Below are 15,946 nucleotides of genomic sequence, written 5' to 3'. Positions count from 1 at the left end.
TATCGTAACTTGACTTGGATCGTACATTGCTGCGGTGATATTCCATCACAGGAGTGTGTACTTCCAAGTGAACACAAGCAAGTTTCCTTATGGGATGTATTAAGTGGGTGAGCCTAGTTCTATCAACTCTAACAACTAGAACAACTCCGATCTTGATTTGTCTCTGGTTTATGCTGACTTGTCTCTGGTCTCTGTTTCCTGACTTGTCCCTGGTCTCTGTTTCCTGACTTGTCCCTGGTCTCTGTTTCCTGACTTGTCCCTGGTCTCTGTTTCCTGACTTGTCCCTGGTCTCTGTTTCCTGACTTGTCTCTGGTTTATGCTGACTTGTCTCTGGTCTCTGTTTCCTGACTTGTCCCTGGTCTCTGTTTCCTGACTTGTCTCTGGTCTCTGTTTCCTGACTTGTCCCTGGTCTCTGTTTCCTGACTTGTCTCTGGTCTCTGTTTCCTGACTTGTCCCTGGTCTCTGTTTCCTGACTTGTCCCTGGTCTCTGTTTCCTGACTTGTCCCTGGTCTCTGTTTCCTGACTTGTCCCTGGTCTCTGTTTCCTGACTTGTCTCTGGTCTCTGTTTCCTGACTTGTCTCTGGTTTATGCTGACTTGTCTCTGGTCTCTGTTTCCTGACTTGTCTCTGGTCTCTGTTTCCTGACTTGTCTCTGGTTTATGCTGACTTGTCTCTGGTCTCTGTTTCCTGACTTGTCTCTGGTCTCTGTTTCCTGACTTGTCTCTGGTTTATGCTGACTTGTCTCTGGTCTCTGTTTCCTGACTTGTCCCTGGTCTCTGTTTCCTGACTTGTCCCTGGTCTCTGTTTCCTGACTTGTCCCTGGTCTCTGTTTCCTGACTTGTCCCTGGTCTCTGTTTCCTGACTTGTCCCTGGTCTCTGTTTCCTGACTTGTCCCTGGTCTCTGTTTCCTGACTTGTCCCTGGTCTCTGTTTCCTGACTTGTCCCTGGTCTCTGTTTCCTGACTTGTCCCGGGTCTCTGTTTCCTGACTTGTCTCTGGTCTCTGTTTCCTGACTTGTCTCTGGTCTCTGGTTCCTGACTTGTCTCTGGTCTCTGTTTCCTGACTTGTCTCTGGTCTCTGTTTCCTGACTTGTCCCGGGTCTCTGTTTCCTGACTTGTCTCTGGTCTCTGTTTCCTGACTTGTCTCTGGTCTCTGTTTCCTGACTTGTCCCTGGTCTCTGTTTCCTGACTTGTCCCTAGTCTCTGTTTCCTGACTTGTCCCTGGTCTCTGTTTCCTGACTTGTCTCTGGTTAATGCTGACTTGTCCCTGGTCTCTGTTTCCTGACTTGTCCCTGGTCTCTGTTTCCTGACTTGTCTCTGGTTTATGCTGACTTGTCCCAGGTCTCTGTTTCCTGACTTGTCTCTGGTCTCTGTTTCCTGACTTGTCCCTGGTCTCTGTTTCCTGACTTGTCTCTGGTCTCTGTTTCCTGACTTGTCCCTGGTCTCTGTTTCCTGACTTGTCCCTGGTCTCTGTTTCCTGACTTGTCCCTGGTCTCTGTTTCCTGACTTGTCTCTGGTCTCTGTTTCCTGACTTGTCCCTGGTCTCTGTTTCCTGACTTGTCTCTGGTCTCTGTTTCGTGACTTGTCTCTGGTCTCTGTTTCCTGACTTGTCTCTGGTTTATGCTGACTTGTCTCTGGTCTCTGTTTCCTGACTTGTCCCTGGTCTCTGTTTCCTGACTTGTCTCTGGTTTATGCTGACTTGTCTCTGGTCTCTGTTTCCTGACTTGTCCCTGGTCTCTGTTTCCTGACTTGTCCCTGGTCTCTGTTTCCTGACTTGTCCCTGGTCTCTGTTTCCTGACTTGTCTCTGGTTTATGCTGACTTGTCCTGGTCTCTGTTTCCTGACTTGTCCCTGGTCTCTGTTTCCTGACTTGTCTCTGGTCTCTGTTTCCTGACTTGTCCCTGGTCTCTGTTTCCTGACTTGTCCCTGGTCTCTGTTTCCTGACTTGTCCCTGGTCTCTGTTTCCTGACTTGTCTCTGGTCTCTGTTTCCTGACTTGTCCCTGGTCTCTGTTTCCTGACTTGTCCCTGGTCTCTGTTTCCTGACTTGTCTCTGATCTCTGTTTCCTGACTTGTCCCTGGTCTCTGTTTCCTGACTTGTCTCTGGTCTCTGTTTCCTGACTTGTCCCTGGTCTCTGTTTCCTGACTTGTCCCTGGTCTCTGTTTCCTGACCTGTCTATGAAATCTCTTTGAATGCTTGACCAATTAAATGGATTTACGTGCATATAAAAGTGTCCCTATTTTCATATATTTCATCTTAGGTTCTTAATGCTTGGCCACTAGAATGAATAGCGAATATCTGATTATTTGAACATTCGAATGGATAGTTTGCATTTGAAAGTATTATCCAGTAAATTTTCTTTCTTATTCAGTAAAAGTTTACAACATGAATGACTTGAACGTGTCATTGTGATGTAGCACTCTACCATCGTATACTCTCTAAAGTGTATTTTCAATGTCTTCTTTTTTCTTCTGTGAATGTTTATATCAACATGTGTCGCACGATCATCTCTCTGTTGACATCTTGTATTAATTGTGTCTTCATAGTGTCTCCTTTCTTTCACACACCGTACTGTAAGTAAATGAAGACATTCTTGGTTACATCATTTACAGTAAATACAGTCATTCATAAGCTATAAGTCTTTATACAGATCGCAAGTCTACATGTTCCCTAAGACATTGTCCATTCCAAATGTAAAACATCGATCTGACAAACAATGCAATCAGCAACTCCATTATTAACAAGTAAAATAACAAAAGATACTTTTTAAAAACAAAGAAAGCTTTTATTAAGTGTATCAATGAGTATTGATTAGTCATGTAATTAAGTTTTTAATAGTTCTAGACTAATAATAATAAATATGTGCGATTAAAAATATTTTTATTACACAGCTTATATCAACTCACTTTGCCTGTCTGTCTGTCGGTCTGTCTGTCTGGTAAAAAGTGTGTATACGCCTTATTTCTCCCACACCCATTCTCGGATCAAGTTGAAACATGATGATTCATTGGCCTAGACAAGACATGAATCAATAATAAGAAAAAGTTACCAATGAGTCAATTAATTAGTGGTAATTAATCATTTGGTTTGATACCAACAAGGGAAACTAATCCTTCAGTATTCACAGTTATGGCTAAATTTGTTGGGTTTATGCCCTTTAAATAATTGTGAACGCTATTTTTCCCTCACGCTTTCTCCGGTCAAGTTGATACTTTAAACCAGCAGTTACCAAGGTAGTCTATATTGACCTTCAGGAGTCTACCAAGACTTCCAGGGGGTCTAGGACAGTGAAAAAATGAATTGGGGGTCTATGAGTACATAATTTGATAAAAACTAAGACCGTAATGTCAGAATTGAATTATATTGAATCAGGAGTGGGCAACTTTTCTCTTCTTCCGAATTGAAAACAGTCAAACTGTTAGAAGAATGATGTTTTGGCTTACGTTGAACATTTAAATATCCTCTATTCTGATTTTCAAATGAGGTTTCAGGATATTCTGGAAAAAGTTAATATCTCAATGGAAAATAAATCCAATCCAATAGAAGAGAAGGATTCAACACTACAATAACAACTGCTTTGAAAAAGTAATGAATATAATTAAGTAGGTCTACCATTTAAATAAAAGATCAGCTCGTCTGGCTTCAAAAAGATTATCGCCATAAAGTCTCTAATTGCTCTTTTATCTTCGTATCTAGTACAAAGAGGTTTCAGCACGATTACCAATCAACTAATACAAAAATTGACATCGCTAACCGAGTGTAAACCTAAATTAAAGTCATAATTAAAGCTTCAGGATCATAGCCCTCATTCGAAAGATTTTATTTTTATGTTAAATATTTCATGTAATACACATTAACATTAATTTTGCTTGGTTTCAATTTGAATTTCATTAACAAATGCAACAATCTACAACTTACTTTGTTGCTTTTAAATGACTATTTCACGATTCAACTCACTACACTTAGAACTCGGTTAAAAATAGGTAATTTATGAAGTTAATGAATTTGCATAAATGCAATATTATTTAAGCAGGGGGTCTACCAAAAACTGGAAAATATTGCAAGATGTCTACAAGGCAAAAAAGTTTGTGAACCGCTGCTTTAAACAACTATTTATTGTACCTAACAAAGCATGATTCAAGTCAGTGGAGAGAAAAAAAACGGATCCGAGGGAATTCTTTTATGCACGTAGCGTCCAATTTGAGCATGTGAGTTTGTGAGTGAGTTTGTTAGTGAGTTTGTGAGTGAGTTTGTGAGTGAGTTTGTGAGTGAATTTGTGAGTGAGTTTGTGAGTGAGTTTGTGAGTGAGTTTGTGAGTGAGTTTGTGAGTGAGTTTGTGAGTGAGTTTGTGAGTGAGTTTGTGAGTGAGTTTGTGAGTGAGTTTGTGAGTGAATTTGTGAGTGAATTTGTGAGTGAGTTTGTGAGTGAGTTTGTGAGTGAGTTTGTGAGTGAGTTTGTGAGTGAGTTTGTGAGTGAGTTTGTGAGTGAGTTTGTGAGTGAGTTTGTGAGTGAGTTTGACTCTCCAACGACCGGGTACAAATCAGAAGAATAAGTTCCTGCCCTCCATTGTAAGAGTTTGCCCAGCCCTCATATTAACCTAACAATAGCGAAGTGGGAAGAGGCACAAAGAAACACCCCCCTCCCCGACAATACTTAAAAAGATAGCATTGCAAACATTACAAACATTCGACGCCATTTACTGCTACTTCTACATTAGTTATCCGGACCTCAATCCTGACAAGCTGTGGGTACGTGTGGTCTAGCTTCGAGGCTGAAATCAGGCCCTATGCCACATTGGAGGAAAATCCGTAAAAAACAACTGTTGCGCCATCTGTTGTAGTGGTTACTTCTTCACGCTCCTGCTAGTTGGCTATTTGTGGCTTGGGACACAATGTTTACCTTTTGTAGTGGTTACTTCTTCACGCTCCTGCTAGTTGGCTATTTGTGGCTTGGGACACAATGTTTACCTTTTGTAGTTGTCAAAGAGCTGTCGAGGCGTCTGGCAGCGAAACGATCTTTGGTGGCGACTAGAAAGGTCGGAACAACAAGAGTTTCGCAGTTTAGAACGGGACACTGCCCGGTTTCAACCAAATTGTAATAACTGTTGCCAACTCTTTGGAGAAACAGTGCCACATCTCTCAAATGTGACGCTCCATTCGGTTAAATGTGACACTCCGTTTGGTTAAGTTTGGCGTTTTTATTGGTTAAATGTGACGCTCCATTCGGTTAAATGTGTCGTTTCGTTCGGTTAAATTTGATTCTTCGTTCGGATAAATGTGACGCTCCATTCGGGTTAATTTGACGCTCTGATCGGTTATATGTGTCAAGATAAATGTGTCTTGATGACGTTTATGAATTAAACTATCATTGAATCAATTTAATGATTTCACCAGAGCCCCCAAAACTTGTGTTGCATACCAGGCATGACATCGCCTTTGGAGTTTATGTCGACTTGTAAGACTTTCTCTTCAAGGATTCTCTTCATTTTTTGTACGCCAGTTCTCGCAGTTCTAGTATTAAAAGGTTTAGATTAAATTAAAATGCCTGACTTTCAAAGTTTTTCTCGTGTAAGGCTTTAGCCGCAAGGCAGCAGAGGTTTATATTCAGAGTTTGGCTTCTCTAAAGTGACAAACGAGCCCCACAGGTCCAAAGCTTATTATCTTAGGCGTCAGTTAATCGTCAGTGATAACCATTCTGTCATACTCAATATCTGAACCACATGTGAAGTGCAAGAGTTAAACTGGTTATCAGAAACTAATTGAAACGTATTTTATACTATAGGAAGTGGATTGCTAATATTTATGACCACCTCTACAAAAACAATAGTACGTCACAATCCTAATGGGATTCATTATCAAAAAGCCAACCAGAGGAAAGCGTACTAGTGATTTTAAAAAGAATGCCATTTAAAAACACACTAAAAGTGTCTTCAAGTTCTATAAATTACTACTATACAATAACATTTCACAAAAATTGCAATATTTTTTAAAAATTTTCACTAGTATTTGCAGCTTACAATAATAAAGAAAACCTTCTCAATTATTTTGCTTTGACACTCAACGATAAAAAGTAAAGTTTCCCCTTTCACACCTTTCGATCTATGGGGCAGATGATGTTAAGGTCATCTGTTTCTTTGGCCAACGGATAACACGGGTGTCATGAGGCCAGCACAATGACCAACCGCTTTTAACTTTCCAAACTTAAGTTAGGTACCCATTAGAGTTGGGTGGACTCAGGGGCGCCATTAAAATCCCGAAATTTAAAATTCCAGTCTTAACCGAGATTCAAACCCAGAACCCCAGGTTTGGAAGCCAAGCGCTTAACCACTCAGTCTCAGCCACAGCGGCACCTAAGACTCAACATTAGTCTGTCAGAAAAACAAATTTAAACTATTGATAAATAAAAACCTCTGCTCCAGGCAGAGACTTTACATTTGAAACTAATACTAATACTGGTTCAACAAACTCTAAACATAATACGTTAGATAGGACAAAAAGCACAGATAGATACTGCACTAGCTCTAGACCAGTGATTCCCAAAGTGGTCTATATAGACCCCTAGGGGTCTACGAAGACTTTCAAGGGGTCTACGAAAGTGAAAAAACAAATTGGGGGTCCATGAGATGTCCAAGGGGGTCTATGATAATAGATTTCATATAAGCAGGTCGTGACTTTAATTTTTACATCCCATTAATGTAATTCTTCACACTATATATAATTTGTAACTTAGTTAATATTTAAATATTTATCCTGCTATTCAAACGAAAAATTGTTGTATTTAATTTCAATACTTATTAAAATAACTTAATTTTGTCTTCATGTAAATAATGTTTAACAAAAAGAAATGTAGACTGTCTAGCGTTGATTATATAAAATTGTTCATTCTTTCCTTGTCAACCAAGCGGTTACCGATTGCCTTTTTTATGACGATATGAAACTAATTATGCTTGAGGATCATCTGCGACAATATCACCCTGATAAAAAGATATAGATTTGAAAAACTTTTGAACATTCAAAGATAAAGTTCAGAATAGACCCACAAAATCTCTATTCAACATCATGTAGAGAAGATGGTGGTTTATAAGTCTTACAATATCTGTTCACTTATTAAAAAAAAAAAAGCAAAATAAGGGTGTGGTGGTAGTGGTTAAGCGCTTAAATTGGCTTCCGTAATTGGGGTCCTGAATTTTCAGGGCTCCCCTGAGTTCACCCATCTCTAATGGGTACCTGAATTATGTTAGTAAAAGTAAAGGCGGTTGGTCGTTGTTCTGCCCACATGGCACCCTGCTCGTTAACCGTTGGCCAAAGAAAAAGATGACCATAACACCATCACAATATCTGAAAGGGGAAATTTACTTATTTATGGCAAAATGCGGAAAACATCATAGGTAAAACATTGATTTTTACCAGCCGTTGTAGTTTTAAAACCTGTTTTACACAAACCCACATCTGATATTATTAAAAGAATTTCTTTAAACAACAATACAGTTCAAGGTTGCTTCGGTGGCATGAGTTATAAAATTAAAAGCTTCATATGTAATTCTTTCAAACGACATATATAAGTTGGGGCTTACTGGTTTAGGCGACAGTCACTCGCCTTCGCTCCTTCTCCCGATAGTGATAACATCTTCGCGTGGACTCAATATTTGAGCAACTCGTGAAACGTCAACAAATACACGAGAAACTGCTCTTTGCGAAAACTCTTACAATGATACTTAAGGCCATTGTGTTTGGAGATTCCAGCAATACATATTGCTATTTTAATTGGTTTTGAATTTTATCAATAAAAAAGAGAGATCTCTAAAATCTCTAATATGTAGCTTTAAATTACTTTTTCACTTTTCAACTCTCTACAGATAGAAATTAGGAGGCGTTTTGGCTGAGCGGTAAAGTGCTATATTCTGAACCGGGGGTCCCGAGTTTGAATCCTGTTGAAGACTTGGATTTTTAATTTTGGGATCTTTTGGGCGCCTCTGAGGCCACCCAGCTCTAATGGGTACCTGACATTAGTTGGGGAAAGTAAAGGCTGTTGGTCGTTGTGCTGGCCACATGACACCCTCGATAATCGTAGGCCACAGAATCAGATGACCTTTACATCATCTGCTCTATAGACCACAAGGTCTGAAAGGGGAACTTTACTTTACTTTTTGTACAGATAGAAATTAGTTTTAAAATTGTTGAATTTGCAAAAATTTGAAAGTTAAGCAGGGGGTCTACCGAAAACCAGAAAACATGGCAAGGGGTCTACGAGACAAAAAAGTTTGGGAACCACTGATCTAGACTAATGTATATTCAGACCATTGCTTCCGACGATCCATGCAAATCCATATTTCATTATTATGATCTAGACTCTCTTTTATTTCCCAAGTTTATATTCATTGCATAAAACTTTTGATAAATAATAATTCGCAATGTTTTTCCCCAATAAACTTGTGTATTGCAGTGACAACTTTTGGTGCAAATATCCTGCGATTTTGTTTTTACCTCGCTATTATTCAATGATTTGTTTCATTATTGAAGTGCTTCGGGTAAAACTTTGAACGTTTTAAAGTTTTAAAATATCATTCTATTAATAGTTTTTTTCCAATATTTAAAAGATGAAAATTTTCGATATTATCATAGGACGTCCTGGCTGAGCGGTAGAACGCTTGGCTGCTGATCAGAAGAGCCTGGGTTCAAATCCCGTTCGGGGCGGGTACCAGGTTCTCTCCCGTTGGTGACTTGATTAGCCTTGGTGAAAAGGACATCCGAGTAAAGTCAATAAGGTTGATATCAACCGAAGACTCCGGCGATGGGAGAGTTTGATCAGCCAACTCCTAGAATACATGTAGTTGGCCATTACATGGTTCTGCGATGGAGCGCTACATGAGAAATCAAGCTCAGGGAACCCTAGGGGCACTTTACTTTTGACATTTTCTTTATTTCCTTTTTTTCTTTGCAATACTTAAATTGTATATAATTGGATTTTTAACTTTAAAATTTTTTTTTAATTATCAACTTAATTATCTGTTTGCATGTCTGTCTATCAGTCAGTCAGTCTGTCTGTCTTTCTGGTAAAAAGTTGGAATATGTTTTTTTTCTCAGATCAAAATAAACTTTGCACATTATTCGTTAAACCTGACAAAACATGAATTCCAATCCAAAAAAAAAAAATGCAGACAAAAAAGTGATGGCATGACAACAGAAAAGAAATGGTTTGGCCTTTTGGAGATTTTATATTTTATCCAAAGTAAAATGAGGAATGGAGAAAGACACTTTACAGATCATGTGTGGTGCCCCGACTATTCACAAGACTTCCATTTTTATTTTACTTTACTTTAGATTTTATTTTAAAATTTATTGATTTCTGTTTTAAACTGTATATTTTTAAGATTATCAATATTTGGGGGGGGGGGGGGGTTGGGGGACTAAAGAATACACACAACATTAGCATTTAAACAGATTAAATTTATCTTATAATTAGAAAAAAATAAGTATATTTAAATTTCAATATTTACATTTCACTTTAGTTAATATCTTCTTATCTAGATCTAGATTTTAAAATCAGAAGTCTAGATCTAGTTCTAGATGTCTCTATAATGAAAGTACCAACTATAACTAATTACTCTATTTACAACGCTGGCCTAATGAACAGCATCGTTCCTACAAAGAGCTGACGGGGTCCAAATCCACTTTTTAAAAAAATATTTTATTTTATTTTAAGTTTCATAATGGAAGTTATTTCTTTTCTTTTTAAATGTATTTTTTAAAATGTTTTTCTTGTTAACAAAAGATCTTGCGTTCAGGAGACCCAAAAGTAGAAATCGGGCCAGTGTCCAGCCTGGGCCAGTGTTCAGCTTGGGCCAGTGTCCAGCCTGGGCCAGTGTTCAGCTTGGGCCATTGTTCAGCTTGTGCCAGTGTTCAGCTTGGGCTAGTGTTCAGCTTGGGCCAGTGTTCAGCTTGGGCCAGTGTTCAGCTTGGGCCAGTGTCCAGCCTGGGCCAGTGTTCAGCTTGGGCCAGTGTTCAGCTTGGGCCAGTGTTCAGCTTGGGCCAGTGTTCAGCTTGGGCTAGTGTTCAGCTTGGGCCAGTGTTCAGCTTGGGCCAGTGTTCAGCTTGGGCCAGTGTTCAGCTTACTACAAAATGTGGAGAAGTCGTAGGTTCAATTTATCTTTTAGTTTATGAGATAAAAACGTGTTAGACTGACAGACAGATGTAGATAGAAGATAGATTTAGATAGATTTAGATAGATTTAGATAGATTTAGATAGATTTAGATAGATTTAGTGATTCAGAGATCGATTGAGTGATTGATTGTTTGAGGAATTTATTTTGATAGATCGATTTATTCATTTATTGATTGAGTGATTGATTTGTAGACATTAACTGTTTTCTTAGAATTGAGTTCTCTGAGTCACATAATCACGTGATAAAAATATTTATTTTGACGCTACTTAACTAATTCTTTTTAAATTTTGATTTCTACGATGAAATAAAAAGAAAGGATTCATTTTGTCTGTCCTGCTTTTTGTCCTGTTGAGTTAAAAAGATTTCTCATAACCGTAATTCATTTCAACATGTGCTGCATTCCCACACTATAGTGAAACCCGCACACATTTTTATACACACTGCACTTATAAGAAATATAAGCACTATAGTTACACAGGCAAAAATAAATCCAATCTCAACATTGAAAATACGATAAGACGCCCCAGCCAAACCCCACTGATACACACACACAGGCAGACCTATTTACCCAAACTATTCACCTGTAATTATCTCTCGTCCTACCTTTTGAATTTCCTATTCTTAATGTGTGAGTGTGTGTGTGTGTGTGTGATTGTGTATTTGGTCCTAAATAAAACAAAGCCTTAAGAAATCCAATCATCATTCGTAAAACTCATCAAGTCACAAACATGTGTTCTAGACTTACACACATTTTACTGACCCTATGTCTAGTACTAAACCTAGGTAAGAAGCTGCGTCAATAATATTACTGCTAAATAATATCAAATTTATTCATTTTACAAAGTGTAAAGGTTACTCGAATTTAATTATCGAAAAGGAAAAAGAAAACAAAAATGATATTCAATTAAGAGAGACTAACTTTACTTGTAAAAGGTTTTATATGTAACATATTTCGTATCATTTTATCTAAGCGCACGGCACTATCTGCAAAGCATTGACACTTAAAAGGTTTCAAGTTTATTAGAGCTTATAGAGTTTATTAGCATGAAAGTCGTAGCACGGGATTTACTAGGTAAAAGACGTAAGGAAAATCAAGAAAGATATGGATTGGGGGGGGGGGAGGAATTTGCCCACATCCAGGATAACTTCAAATCGCCTGTTTATTAGAAAACAAAAAAGAAAGGGCTTTCTTTATTAAAAGCTCTTTTAAACCTGTAAAAACTTAATTTCTGGAATAATAATCCCCAGACATTTAGTGAATCTAAAAATAATAAGCTTCTTTTGAATAAATAATTATGATTGTATGCGGCAAGTCAACAGAAAAAAGACAAATCTAAACTCTTACTGCTCCATCACAAGTATTTCCTAGTTCATGTTATTAGAGTTTCTCTTCGAAAATTATGTAAACAACTTCAAGTTTGATCTTCACTGTATCTGTGGCATAGGTTGACCAATTTATCAACTTGGCTTAAGAGCTAGGTCACCTTAGGGACTTAAGAGCTAGGTAAACCAAGTTCATTTAGACCTGTAAAGTGATACAGGAAACTAACTAGCCACCTTTAGTTGTCATGGTGGTGGCAATATTTCCTCTGCAAACTATTTTCTTTTCTTTCCAGTCAGAGCTGCCCAAGTGACGGACGTGTGCCCTCCAGATCTGGCCAGAGATCAATACCTCCAAGTGAGAAACAACGTCTGCTACCAGTTCGTGTTGTACAGGAAACTGACCCACTCGGGAGCTAAAGCCGAGTGCGAGAGACATGGGGGCAGCTTGGTGCTGATCAAAGACCAGGACACTCAGAACTATCTTTACGACCAAGTGCGAAACACTTACGACCACCATCACGATCTTGTGTGGATCGGGCTTAACGACATAGTCAATGAAGACAACTTCGTCTGGGACGACGGTACCAGGCCTGGTTACGCACATTGGGCTGAACATGAGGGTCCTGGTGCAGGCGGGGATCACGACTCTCACGACTGCGCGGTCATCGATATGTCCAACGCCGGCCAATGGAGAGTTTTATTCTGCGAGAAAGGAACCTTCCTTTTCGTCTTCCCAACTGACGAGACCCACTACTTCATTTGTCAGTTTCCGGTTCGCCAGGTTACTAATCATGTGGTCATCCAGATTGGTGACCAGACCACCACCCATGCCCCACTCATCCCAGTGAGCTCAATCACTCACCCATGTCCAATTCTCGTCTGCAACTTGGACTGCGGTGTAAACGGCTTTGAAACTGACCCGTTAACAGGCTGTGTCATTTGTAAATGCAAGTAAAAAGATAAATTGGAATTACGAAACAAACTTTGCCTCAAACTCTAGACACGATATTTTCATTCCTGAATGTTACTGTCTGTATCACTCTCTCCTGTTTCCGCAGAAATTATGAATAACTTATTTTTCTATATATAAAACTCTCTTTTAAAGTAATTGGTGTATAAAACGTTCTTAAATTACAGAGGCCCACTTAAGATTGATTCAAAAGTTTTCATTAATTTATAAAAAAAAAAAAATGTCGTTGAAGTTTATATCTCACGATTCAAACAGCAATCTATTGAAACTTGGAAATATGAAATATAAACTAGCTTTTAAAAAAATCCTTATCTAAAGAGGAAGAACTCCGCCCTTAAAACTATTTCTATCAATAATGCACAAGTTATTTCCCTTATTCGATATCAAACAAAAAAATTAATTACCAAAAATAAATTGACTTGTATTTATTCGTGTTTTGTTAGGTACAAAAATTAATTGTTTAAAGTTACAACTTGATCTGAGAATGCATGAGGAAGAAATAACGATAACAATTGTTTAAGGGGACTAAACCCAACCAAACAAATTTAGCCATACCAGTGAATACTGAAGGATTAGTTTCCATTTTTTGGTATCAAACAAAATAATTAATTACCAGTAACAATTGACTAATTGGTTACTTTTTTATTGATTCATGTCTTATCTACGTCAATGAATAATTATGCGAAGTTTTAACTTGATATAAGAGAACGGTTGTGGGAGACATCACGTGGACACACTTTTGACAAGGACAGACAGAGGGAGCTATATAAGCTTTGTCAAAAGGGGAAAAAAAAAGAAGAAGCCATATGTAACTTGTAAGAGTTCGTCCTGTTAACAAGAAAAATAAACAAAAATTATTTTCAATAAATTAAAGTTATCTAAGAGAATAACTCCACATTTACAGCCAAAGCTCTCAATACTGAAAAATTTATTTTCCTTTTCTATATCAAACAAAATAATTAATTTCCACTAATTTAATTATTAATATGTTAATAATTTTTTTATGGATCCATGAACAATTTTGTAAAGTTTTAACTTGATCCGAGAATCGAAAAAGGGAGACATAATGTGTATCATGGGCGTAGCCAGGGGGGGGGGGTTCTTGGGGTTCAAACCCCCCCCCGAAATGAAATCCCCCCCAGGGAGGGGAACGAAATTAAGTGACTGATTTTTGCTTTCATTTTGTTTATTTTAGGTGAGATTTTAATACTAAATCATCACTTACCACAGCACAGCCAAGTGGTTTTGAGTTAAAAACCCCTACCAGGGGGTTTTGAGATTTTTAAAAACCCTATCAGTGGGTTTTGAGATACAAATCCCTCTACCAGGGGGGTTTTGAGTTTAAAACCCCCTACCAGGGGTTTTGAGTTTTAAACCCCCTACCAGAGGTTTTTGCAGTTAACTCCCCCTCTTCTATAAAACAAAACAAAAAAAATGCAAACAGCAATCCCCAAATTCCAACAGCACAATTAAGGAAGATTTTGATTTTAAAACCCCCTCCAAAATTTACGATAAACCCCTCTTCAATATAAAAAGCAAATTACACATTCAAAATTTTATGAGCGTAGCCAAAGGGGTTTTGAGTTTAACCCCCCCCCCCTCCAGTTAGGGTTTGAAGCTAAAAAGTACCTCTTCAATATAAAAAAAAAAGCAAATTACACACTATAAAATCTATGAGCGTAGTCAAAGGGGTTTTGAGTTTAAATTCCCCTCCTCCAGATGGCTTTTTCTTTAAAGTTAAAAACCCCTCCAGATGGTTTTGAGTTTAAAATTCCCCTACAGAGCGTTTAGAGTTGAAAACCTCTCTCTTCAATATTATTTTAAAGCAAACTACAGTCACCAAATTCTATGATCGTAGCTAAATGGGGTTTTGAATTTAAAAAAAAAAAACAAAAAAAAAACTCCAGAGATTTTTTAGTTTAACCCCTCAACAGATGATTTGACGAAAAAACTTTCCTTTTCGATATAAAATCTAAAGCGAAATACAGGCATGTAATTCCAAAAGCGTAGTCAAGAAAGGTTACAAATTTCTACCAGTGGCTTGGGCTCCATAAATAAAGTGTGAATAGTCTTCTGCCGAAATTGAAAAACATTAAATGTGGCTCAACAAAGATGGCTAAGACAGATTTTAGGAGTCAGTCATAGAGATCGGGTCTAAATCAAAGAAATCATAGGCCGAACTGGGAGTCGAATCCTTAGTAAGGTTGTGACAGAGCGTCGCATGAGGTTTTGCGGGACATGTTCTCCGACAAAATGAATTACGCAAAATAAGAGTTGCGGAAACAGCTTTCCGGAAAATGCGCCGAACGGCGCGAGAGGGTCTAAGTCAGTAAGAATAGCACATTAGCTTTTTGAAATAAAACTTTTTTAATAGCAAGATAATGCACTGTAGATACCTCAGAATATGCATTTTGTTGGCTTTCAATACCAGAAATAGTGCTTCGCCCCGCGCTGGGGGAGCGCTGCGAGCTCCCCCAGACCTCCTTGCTAGCAAGGGCGGGGAGTCTACAATAAACAATAAACGTCTTCCGAAAGGGTCAGAATGTAATAAAGATTAATTATGTACACACACACACATATAATTGTTTTCCTCGGGTGGGGTGGGGGGGATCCCCCCCAAAACCCCTCCCGAAAAAAAATCCTGGCTACGCCCATGATGTGTATTATACCAGACCGACAGAGAAGGTTGATATAAGCTTTGTGTTCTTCTGAAATATTTTTTTTTGTTATGTATCATCTTGTCGATTTCTACCTGCGTGAGTTGTGCCTAGAAATGTTGTTCTTGACATCTCTAAGGATATTTTTAATCTTTTTCAACTATTGTACTTGATAACGTTGCCTTTCATGATTAGTGTTGTTCAAATGTCATCACACATGGACTGCAGCTACTGCTTGTTGTATTTCTTCGCTCATCGTTCATGTCAACACGATTGCAATACTTGAATTTGTCTAATTAACTTCTTAAAAACAAACATATTTTAAATAAAAATAAACTCGTTAAGATCAATCTCTTTATTCTGTTTTATTTTAGCCTTCCTCCCCCCCCCAATTGTGTTAGTAGTTAGGATGGATTGAAACCCAGCTATCATTGAATACTATGATGTCATGGCTTGACCATGGCATAGTAACGCGATAGAATAAGAAAACAGTAAGTACCAAGACCTGACACAGGGAAAAAAGACTCTTGTTGATAATTTACAGGCTATTTTTTGAATATTGCCAGACTGAGGGCCAAAACGAAAGTGATTACCACCCTTTTCTATTCGCCTATGAGGCGGTGGTAAAAGCACTCAAGATGAACTTCAGTCACCACAGCGTCTCTCAGTCTCTCAGGCTATTTCCAAGAAGATAACAAACGTGATGGGGCCACCAGATACAACAAACGTGATGGGGTAACCAGATACAACTAACGTAATGGGGTAACCAGACACAAATAACGTGATGGGGTAACCAGATACAACAAACGTGACGGGGCAACCAGATACAACTAACGTAA

The 15,946-nt window shown here is 38.3% G+C and overlaps 2 protein-coding genes across 2 annotated transcripts; one reads left to right on the top strand and one right to left on the bottom strand.

Moving 5' to 3' along the window:
- Window positions 1–168: 168 nt before the first annotated feature.
- LOC129925058 (ribosome-binding protein 1-like) lies at window positions 169–2,219 on the bottom strand. The gene is made up of 3 exons (XM_056023394.1): window positions 1,651–2,219; window positions 621–1,567; window positions 169–569 (listed from the first exon to the last, which is right to left on the bottom strand). Exons 1-3 carry the CDS (start codon window positions 2,217–2,219, stop codon window positions 169–171), a joined length of 1,917 nt encoding a protein of 638 aa, XP_055879369.1.
- An 8,567-nt stretch (window positions 2,220–10,786) lies between these two features.
- Window positions 10,787–15,457, top strand: LOC106071490 (lectin BRA-3-like). The gene is made up of 2 exons (XM_013231612.2): window positions 10,787–10,940; window positions 11,774–15,457. The coding sequence occupies exons 1-2, from the start codon at window positions 10,886–10,888 to the stop codon at window positions 12,433–12,435; spliced, it is 717 nt and encodes a 238-aa protein (XP_013087066.2). The 5' UTR covers window positions 10,787–10,885; the 3' UTR covers window positions 12,436–15,457.
- The last annotated feature ends 489 nt before the right edge of the window (window positions 15,458–15,946 follow it).

The sequence above is a fragment of the Biomphalaria glabrata genome, chromosome 3, assembly GCF_947242115.1.
Source record: "Biomphalaria glabrata chromosome 3, xgBioGlab47.1, whole genome shotgun sequence".
Classification (NCBI taxonomy): domain Eukaryota; kingdom Metazoa; phylum Mollusca; class Gastropoda; family Planorbidae; genus Biomphalaria; species Biomphalaria glabrata.
This window is presented reverse-complemented; position numbering and strand designations above follow the sequence as displayed.

What these genes read in the sequence shown, in the direction of transcription:
- LOC106071490 (XM_013231612.2), top strand. Translation starts at nt 10,886, where the DNA reads ATGTGTTCTAGACTTACACACATTTTACTGACCCTATGTCTAGTACTA. An exon ending in ATGTCTAGTACTAAACCTAG is followed by an intron (nt 10,941 to 11,773) that starts GTAAGAAGCTGC and finishes TTTTCTTTCCAG; the next exon opens with TCAGAGCTGCCCAAGTGACG.
- LOC129925058 (XM_056023394.1), bottom strand. Translation starts at nt 2,219, where the DNA reads ATGCACGTAAATCCATTTAATTGGTCAAGCATTCAAAGAGATTTCATA. An exon ending in GAAACAGAGACCAGGGACAA is followed by an intron (nt 1,568 to 1,650) that starts GTCAGGAAACAG and finishes GTCACGAAACAG; the next exon opens with AGACCAGAGACAAGTCAGGA. An exon ending in GAAACAGAGACCAGAGACAA is followed by an intron (nt 570 to 620) that starts GTCAGGAAACAG and finishes GAGACAAGTCAG; the next exon opens with GAAACAGAGACCAGAGACAA.